Source organism: Poecilia formosa, unplaced genomic scaffold (genome assembly GCF_000485575.1).
Source record: "Poecilia formosa unplaced genomic scaffold, Poecilia_formosa-5.1.2 Scaffold450, whole genome shotgun sequence".
Taxonomy (NCBI): Eukaryota; Metazoa; Chordata; class Actinopteri; order Cyprinodontiformes; family Poeciliidae; genus Poecilia; species Poecilia formosa.
The window spans coordinates 202209-211850 of record NW_006800389.1 but is presented as its reverse complement, the minus strand read 5'-3'; the positions used below and the strand labels follow the sequence as shown (position 1 = coordinate 211850).

The 9642-nt window shown below is 33.9% G+C and overlaps 1 protein-coding gene across 1 annotated transcript in view; it reads left to right on the top strand.

Annotated features, from left to right (window-relative positions):
* The window catches only part of tbc1d32 (TBC1 domain family, member 32), a 68620-nt gene that overhangs the window by 18836 nt on the left and 40142 nt on the right, over positions 1-9642 (top strand). The window contains exons 20-24 of the mRNA XM_016663864.1: positions 749-887; positions 4188-4275; positions 5428-5546; positions 9026-9145; positions 9315-9403. Of these exons, the coding sequence (XP_016519350.1) occupies positions 749-887; positions 4188-4275; positions 5428-5546; positions 9026-9145; positions 9315-9403 (555 nt within the window). The remainder of the gene's footprint in view (positions 1-748; positions 888-4187; positions 4276-5427; positions 5547-9025; positions 9146-9314; positions 9404-9642) is intronic.

Below are 9642 nucleotides of genomic sequence, written 5' to 3'. Positions count from 1 at the left end.
CACGATTTCAATCAAGAAATAACAGTAAAACAGGTTACCGGTGCTACAATGCTTCACTCATTATTTAATATTCACTTGACTAATCATAGCAAATAATTTAATAGTGGTTTGATCTTAAACTTTGCTGCCTTTAACAATTGTTCTCATGTCTAATAAAACATAAAAAAATCATGTAACTTCTGTTGTTAATTATTAACCAATAATTAATAACTGCTGGACTCAAAAACCCAAGAAAACGGCGGCTAATAATGGACGTTTAAATTAATTACTATGGAAAACTGTTGATATATGTGGCCCAAAAGTATTAATAATTGACAAAAGATCATAAAAACAAGCTTAACGTTCCAGTTGATCTCCTCCCATAGTTTATTCTGCCGTATTGAACTCAATAACACAATGTTTTAAAATATTTCTATTAGAGCCAATCTGATATTTTCTCATTAAAAATTTGATGCTACTCTGGATAATTGTTATTTTAATTAACTGGTGAAACTTCTGTATTCAGCTGTTTTTACTTTGCTCTGAAACAGCTTAAAGTGTCAAAAGATAAAATGTTTTTTGCCTTATAAGAATCGCTCAATAAATATGTATTAAACCAGTTTTAAAGATGCGTTTTAGATTATCTTGAACAGCCTAAATGTGGACATTTCTCAGTACTAAAGGTGTAAATTGAGAATATATCCGTGTTTTGTTGGTGTTGTTTTAGCCTGAGGTTTCTTTTTGCTGTTTTTTTGTGGATGTGGAACAGGCTCGTCTGGGAGGAAACGATGTTGGGCAGTCTGCTGAACTTTGCTGCGACCCCTAGAGGCCTTTTGCTGCTACAGCAGACAGGCGCCATCAACGAATGCGTCTCCTACATGTTCTCTCGCTTCACCAAAAAACTGCAGGTAAACAATGAATTAATAAAGTCTGAACCTTTTTTTACATTTCTGTCATAACCTGATCTGATGCATATTTCAGCATCAAAGTGCTTTACATGAAAAAACATAAAAACATTCCCCAATCAATTAAATTATATTTTTTTCTATATTTTATATCTGCTTTAGACACTAGACTATAGAGCTGAAACGATTAATCGTGATTAATCGATTATTTGAAATAGCAATCAATTAATTGTTAATTGGAGTATACACTCAACAAATGTCATCTTGCTGAAAAACCACGATATTCAGAGCAGTAATTAAGCCAAAACTGTGAAATAAATATATATATTTGCATTTAAGATTAAAAAGATGCCTTAAATTCCTAATGTGGTAAAGTTTTAGATTCACTTGGTTCAAATTTTGTAAATGAGAATCTCCCACTAAGTACCGTTTTCTATCAGTCAATGGATCAGCTGTATTGATTTTGAAGTTTGAAGCGTTGTGTTTTGTCTACAAATGATCAAGTGTTTACTAAAGACCTGCTTTGTTGTTGCATTTTAGGCAATAAAATAATTATTTTCTTAATTTAAGAAGCACTTATGTAGATAAATGAAAAATCTGCAATTTTTCTTATTTCTTTTTGTATGTGATTAATCCATTCCCACACATTCTTGTGTTTCAGACCGTACTTCACTTGGAGAACGTTTTGAGTTTAACTGGTGTCCCACAGGGCTCTGTTCTTAGTCCTCTGCTATTTTATCTGTATTTCCTGCTGTTTGGCTCCATTTTCAGAAAGCAAAATATTGCTTTTCATTGTTATGCAGATGATACTCAGATTTAGGTTTCCCTAAAACGGGAAAATGACGACTATATCCAAGGTTTAGATGAATGTCTTGACGAATTAAAAGCTTAGACGGCCTTTAGCTTTTTAAACATCGATGAAAATAAGACCGGAATGCTGATTTTTAGTCGTCGTTTTACTCTGAGATTACAGAAAGCATGTTGTTGCAAACTTTGCTTTTAAAAGTGTTTTAGATTAGTTGGCAGTTCAGTCTTTCAAATTTTCTGTTGACATTTTTGCCAACACATATCTGTACAAAATCTGCATTAAATTTCCATTTCTACTCATGGCCAGAAGACTGAAATAGTAGGCTAACGATATCTTAAATCCTTCTATGTTTTTGTGTGATAATTCTACTCATAATGTGATTTCTGTAAGTTATGATGAATTGGACCAGTGGTTAACTGGTGAAAAAATCCATCAAAACTGCAGATGAAGTTTATTAGTAGATGTAACTCAGGAACTTTGACCTTCCTTCCCAACATCCGTTTGTGTTGTTTGATTTTTACAGTCTTGTAATTTCAGCGTCCTTGTAAAAAATTAAACGTGGGATGGGTGTGAACAGCTATTTTTGAACATTTGACTCATGATGATTCATTATTGACCCGGAATAAAAGTTTTATTCAGTTCCTCCCTTCATACATAAGCCAGGTATATTATCCTGCCTTCACTTGAACCACCGTCGGGTTTTCAGCGATAAGAATTGGTATCAATATACAGTAATTATGTCTCTGTTCTTGAACTTATTAACTTTGTGGAGGCTTAATTTCATCCTCATCTGAGATGAATGGAACTGAAACTGGGTGTTATTTACTTCAACCACAAACTTAAGTACCTTTAATTTGGATTTTATGTGATAAAGCAACACAAAGTTGCACACGTGCTACGTAGAACTATATAATGTATGTAGTTTTTATAAATAGAAATACAAAAAGTAGTGATGGGCATTAATTACAGGTCAAAGTTTATGGGATGTATGTTTTGAGTATTAGAAAACTTCTTAGGAACGACAAAATAAATCAGGCTAGGAGGGATTTTCACCTTCAACTGTGACAGTAAATGTCAAAGATAAAAAGTTTTTTTTTGTAAACTCCAGACTTTTATCTGAGAATCTGAATGAATTAATCAGGATATTTTTTTTTTAGTTTTTAGACTGGTGTATTCTGTACACACTTAAAAATACTTTCTTCAGGGTTTTAAAGTTCAACATGTTGGTCTAAATATGTTGCAGTTTTCCAGTTAACATAAAATTTGCTGTTTGTCATATGTAATTACTTTATTATAGTTTGCACCTTTAGCAGTAGCTAGCACAAAATCAAAACAAATCGGAAGATAATAGATGTTTAACGAACGAATGAAGCATCTTTAAGTCTTTGCAAATCACCTTTCTAATATATTTTTGAGGAAATTTAATGCTTAACATAAACAGTTTGAGACTGAAACTGGGGCTATTTGCAGGATGTATTCTTCTTTTTAGTAGCATTTCCAAGCAGCAGCAACATAAACAGCTGATTTTTTGGTCTACTATCTCCTCATCTCCATTTTCCTGTTGTCATTTCTGCATTGACTTCTTTTTCAATGCAGTTTAGTTCAAATTTAAACAGCTGAACGTTACTTATTGCATAAAAATTACTGTTCTGGCTGGATGGAGCTAGCTGGCTAGCTAGCGTTAACTAGCATATTTATTTAAATTTATGAAAACCAAACAGCCTACTGCGGTGCTTTTATATTTGAAATAAATGTTTCTCAGATAAAGTTTATTGTTACAACTAATGGTGAATACCTTTAAAACAGGAAAGCCCATTGTGGTTAAATGCATGCCACACTTTTCAGATGTGAAGTTGTTAAATCCATTGAAACTCTCATAAATTAAATACTTCAAACTTTTACAAATCCCTGTAAATGAAAGGTTTAGTCCTAATCAAAGAAGAAAAAACAGATTTTAATTGTATCTTTCAGTAATTAAGCAGTACCAACATGCAGAACCTGCCCTGTTCCCCCTGCTTCATCTTTAAAACATTTGCTCCTGAACTGCTTCTCACGTCTTTATTTTTCCTGGAGAATGCATTTGTTTTGTTGATCCTCCTCCTCCTGAAGGACGCAGCGTTGTTTGCTAAAGTCTGTTTATCTGTTTAGTATTCAGCTGGTGCTCGGATACTGAAGCAGGATTTGTAAGATTTATATTGTGGACACGCATATGCCCAGTCCTACATGCAGATCTCAGCCAACTCCCTTTGGACCCAATTTACTGACATTCTCTGCATGGTTTTGTAATTACTGTTTCTGTTGGACATTGCACTTTAATTACAGCACATGATTCTATTTTACTTTATTTTATTTTGGCTATTTTTTAAAAATTATGCTGAAATTAATTAAATTCCTTGAATGTGTGTTTCTTTGTGCTCCTTTAACTGGTTGTTTCTAATGCACACAACTGTGCAGGTGACCAGTTTTGCATCTTCTTTCTGGTGTTTTTGCTGAAGGTGAGTCGCTGTGAGAAGTTTGGGTACGGAGTGATGGTGACACAGATAGCGGCGACGGCTCCAGGGGTTGCAGCTCTGCACAACTCGGGTAACAAAGTGCTCATTTGTACAAACAAACACTTGCTGGCTGGGATGCTTGAGACTTGAATTGGAAATTTCTGTGCAGCTGCTGTGAAGAATTTTTATAGTTTGTCTCAGGGTTTGTTCACTGTCAAATCTGGGTACATTTTGGTATAAAAAGAGGAAATATTGTCATTGAGAAGATCACTTAGTTTATACAACTTAAAATTTCAGTGAGTTTTAAAAGCAAGAACTGAATTTATTTAGAATAGACTCAAACTTAGGTGGTTTATGGATTCATTTAAATCTTTTGATAAGTGATGCTAAAACTTTAAAACTGTCTCAACTTAACAAGATTAAGTTGGATTGTCTGGCCGGCGAGTCGCCGCTGCTCCAGAATCGATGCTGTCGACTCAAAACTGCTCAAATTAATGAGCCAAATCTGTTCTGGAGTAAAAATGTATAGTTTTAGATGAAGATTGAAATATTTGACCACAATAAAAAGAAAATACGAAGTGAAATTAAGTCTTTCAAACTGCAGAAACACAAAATATTACCAAGTATTTATGGTTTAGTTTCCAGTGGAAATATATTTATACACTTAAAATAAGACAAAACTAACTTACAAGTAAGTTTTCAGCAAACAATAATGTCTTAATATTGGTGAACAAAACATTTTCCCCATTTTCTAAGTGAAATTATTGACTTAAGCTCCTGTATTTAGCTGAAAAGTTTGTTAATTTTGTCTCATTTCAAATTTACTAAAATATTTGCACTAAACTACTTGGTGAGATTTTGTTTTCTTAGAAACTGGAAAATCAACTAAAAATTATTTTAATATTTTTCAAAGCTACAAACAGGATTTGAATGATGTGCAACTTGATAATGAATATTTATTAAAACACAAGGAGTTTTTTTTTATATATTTTGCTTTTTCTATAGATTACAGAACGTTACCTACAAAATCAATCTTATGAGCCTAATTTCCAATAAAAATAAATATCTTAAACTGAAGGTGTTTCAGCTAAAAATGTTTAAAATTATTTGGCAGCTTTTCTCTGCTGTGTTCATTCTAATCCAGTTTACATCTTTAAGTGGTGCTACCTTAGGTTTTCACTAAAAGTTTCACTGACAGTTGAATTTCTGCGTTGGTAAAAATGTGATTTCTTTTTACCTCCAGGTTTTGTCAGATTGCTGGTTGTGGATCTGTGGTCGGCTCTCGAATGTGGAGGTGACGATGCCAGAGTCATCCGGCCCAAACCGACACCCATGGACTCCATAGACAGAAGCTGCCTCAAGGTAAACGCATGGACAGAGCCGGCCCAAGGCATACGCAAGTTGAGCGGCTGCTTATGGCTGTCGCAACAGCTGTGTTTTTTATTACAAATGTTTATTTTTATATAATATGATCATGTGAATCTCATTTTGTTTATTTATTAGTAATAGAAGCAGTTTACATAAATTTAAATTCATTATTACTGTATTTTAATATCACTCTGCTTTTCAAAATGCTAAATAATTGGAGCATTTCTAAGCTACCTACAAATAATAGCTATGTTACACACAGTGGTGAAACATCTGTGGACATGTTGCTATGAGCTGGGGGGGATTAAAGTCTGGTCAGGGCCCCAAAATGGCTTTGGCCGGCCCTGCATAAAAGGAGAAATTTAAGTCACATTTAAAGGTCGTGTCGTCTTTCAAACTGTTTCTTTACACAATATATTTCCAGAAGTTTCTACATTTTTATTTGTTTTTTAATCTTGACAATCTGAGAACTATTCAAGCTCATATTTTGTTCATCTGATCGACTTACAACCTACAACAAAAATCCGTGTAGGACGGCGAAGTCCTAGCACAAAAATTCGCATGACAGGTGGACGGAGCCTGGTGCTGCAAGGTTAGGCACCTGTTAGGCGACGGGGCCTGGATAATACCCGAGTTAAACGGACGGCGGAGTCCGGCGACGACAGGAGCTTAAATACCGTAACAAAAGTATGTTTTATCTTTTTTTATCTTTTTTTTTCAAAATCTCTCTCTTTCTTACTGTTTATTCAATGTCACACGCTGTTTTTATTTTTTCTTTATGTAAAGCCCCTTGAAATGCCTTGCTGCTGAAATGTGCTATACAAATAAAATTTGATTGATTGATTGATTGGCTTCCCTACTTTAAAGTTTGAGTCAATTATGAAGAAATAAAGCTACGTATGGCAGCATCTCTGTGATGCAGTTCAGAATAAGTTGTGTTAAACTGGGGATGAATGACATCAACATCGGTGTCGATGTTTGAAGGCCCCATACGTGAAAAATCTCATTTATGTGTGACAGAAATAATACTGCAGTGCAGGATTGTGGTTTGTTTAACTGAAGCAGAGAAAAAAAATTTTTTTTCAGTGTTGAAAGGGTTGGAAAATATATATAATATCAATAAATATTGATCATCAATATATGTACTGGTCAATGTAGGTATATCGGTTTGGTTGTTTGTTAGTTTGTTCTTTTTTTTAGTTGGACTTCAAGTCTCAAATTAAAAAAAAAGTTTCAGTAACTTTAACAAATACCGATATCAATGGATTAAAATTACTGCAGCTGCTTAGTAACACACTAGTAGTTCATTGTATTTATTTAAAATAAAACAATAATAAAAACTAACTGCAAAGTAACCTTGGATTGTTCCAAACTAAAAGAAAAATGTATCTGCTTGCAAATCTGCTTTTAATTTTAGTGACATTTGTTGGAGACATGGTGACATCTAGTGGCAAATTCATGAACTGCAAACAACTGATTTTATTTTGCTGTTTCAAGAATGTTTTACAAACCATGGTGGAGAAATGTGGAATAATTCAAATTACATTGCTTCCTCCATAAATTAACTCATAAATACTTTAATAATCCCGAAAGGTAAATTTAAATATTAAAGTTTTTTTTTTCTGCGTTGTGGCCAGAGTTGGATAGCAACCAGTTACATTTACTTTTTTTGGGGAAAAAATTACTTTATTACACTGTATTTGTTACTTTTACGTCAGTAACTTTACTATTAAGTATCATACCTCTTGAGTAATTCCTGGATACTTTATCCACTGAGAGTAACTTAAATAAATGAAGATCAAATTTGTTTAAAGTAAAACAAACGTCCAGTTTTTGTTAGTTTTAAATAGAAAGAAACTGATTCTGAAAACTTTATTTTGCCTGATTGCATCATGTGCTTATGCTATTTTTATTATTTTCAATTAGATATCTAAAGTAACAACATTGTCACAGCTTCTTTCTTTAAAATAATAAATTATTAATGTTTTGATCACTCAGTAAATGACATGTTCTTCTGTTAATTTATTAGTACACTTGAAATAAAACAAAAGTAACTTTCAGGTAGCTCTTCAACTAGTTATAGAAACTTGTTTTAAGTAAATAATTCCTTAGTATTGATTAAAAAGAGTATTGGTCCAACTGGAGGATTATTTCAGTTAACTCAATACGTTTTCCCATGTTATAAGTAAAATAATCCTCCAATTAAACAATTAGTTTTTCATCAGTATTAAAGAATGAATGACTTAAAAGAAGTTCTTATATCTTGTTGAAAAGTTTCTTACGTTAGCACACCTGAAATACAGCAAAACTGATATTTGCAGTAGAAATTAGATTAAAAGAATTGGTGAGATTTTGTTTTTGCAGTGTAAGAAACCCTTTACCACTGTTTTATTCCAGAAGTTTAAATGTAGATAACTCCAACCACCAACTTTTTTGGACTCAATTGTCCTCACCAGAATCCACAGGAAACAAAAAATAAAACAAGTTTCACAGCAGAATATTATCTTAAATAATCTGTTAATTTATGGTAATAAAAACATGTTTAGCTTATGATTCATCCTGTATGTTTTCTTTTTTTTTCATTTGAATAATTTTTTTTATTTATGAAAACCTAATATACTTAGATAATAATGTCAACATTAACTAAAACACATTTCTTTACATAAAGCTCCTGTCAATCGTTTGCAAGCGAGAATGATTAAAAAAACATGGAAAAATTGAGGGAAATCCACAATAAATTCAAATTTGTGCCTTTTTTTAAATTTATTTTTTATTAAAATCACTGCAGCTGCATGTGATCGGACATCAGTGACGATTCCCCTGATCAATAAGGGCAGATCTATTGAGTCTGACTCTACACTTTGAGCTGCGTCCTGTTTTATTGCTTATTTTACATTATATTTAGAATTTGTTGCCCTTTCTGAACCATTTTAAAGGTTTGTTGCACTTTATTTTTTATATGTCTGTTTACATGTTTCTTCATTATTTACTTTAAATTGGCTGTTATAATTCTAATTGCACTGACTGAGCGAATTAAAGTTGTTTTCACATGTTTGACCAAGATTGTGACGCTGTTGGTGTATTTAAATGTGCTGTACTGGTGCAGAGTTATCAAATAAATGTCTGTTTGTTTTTAAAGTCAATTCAGCATTGTTTTTCTGTTTCGGCTGATGCTAAGCCTCAGATATCGGTGTAAGAAGTGAAAAAGTGAATCTGTGCATTCCTAATTCAAACCTTCAAGACAATTGTTCCACCATGAAGTCTTTAAAAATTGACATCCTTAATAAAAATGATCAGTTTTACATTTTTAAATAACTTCTAATTGTTCTTGTAAGTGAGATTCAGAATTAGCTGAAGCGTTTTTGCTTAAATTCATGCAATAAACCTCAGATTTTAGTATCGGAAGTGAGAAACATGCATTTCTAAGTTTAAAGTTTTGATTTTTCACCAGCTTGTTGTTTCTGTGTCCCCAGTCCTTCCTGTCCCTGGTCAACCTCCTGTCCTCCTCTCTCTCCGTTTGGGAGCTTCTGAGCCGACAGCCATTAGCGAACAAGAGCGAATACAGCCTGAGAGAAATCCCATCCTCCATCCCTGTGAGCAGTTCTCTTCCCAGCCAGCAGAGGGCGTCTTTGCGCTTCGATTCATCCTTCCACTCACACCCACACGAACCTGTGGGAGTGAGTGGAAAGCACAAAGGCCTTCCATTAAACCCCAGTAGCTTTTTCAAACCTTGCTCTGATTTTGTTTTGCTCCTCATTTCAGGATTTGATTGACAGGCTGGTTGCCGTGGATTCGGATGTGAAGATCCACTCGCTGTTCCAGTACGAGCAGTCGCACACCTTCGGCCTGAGGTGAGACGAGTGTTTTTCCATACAGCTTGACATCGGAGGGGGGAAGCGCATGATATGGGATTAGCACACAGTCACTCCCCTCAGTCTGCGGCATTAGCAGCTTCAACTTTGATTACCGGCTTTGGGAGGTTGATGAAAGGATTTTCCTGGATAAGATCGAAATAAGCCCGGCTCTGTGGGTATTTATGAGTAACTGGCTGCTTCAGCGAGACCGCTGGTTAAAACAAAAGAAAATACAC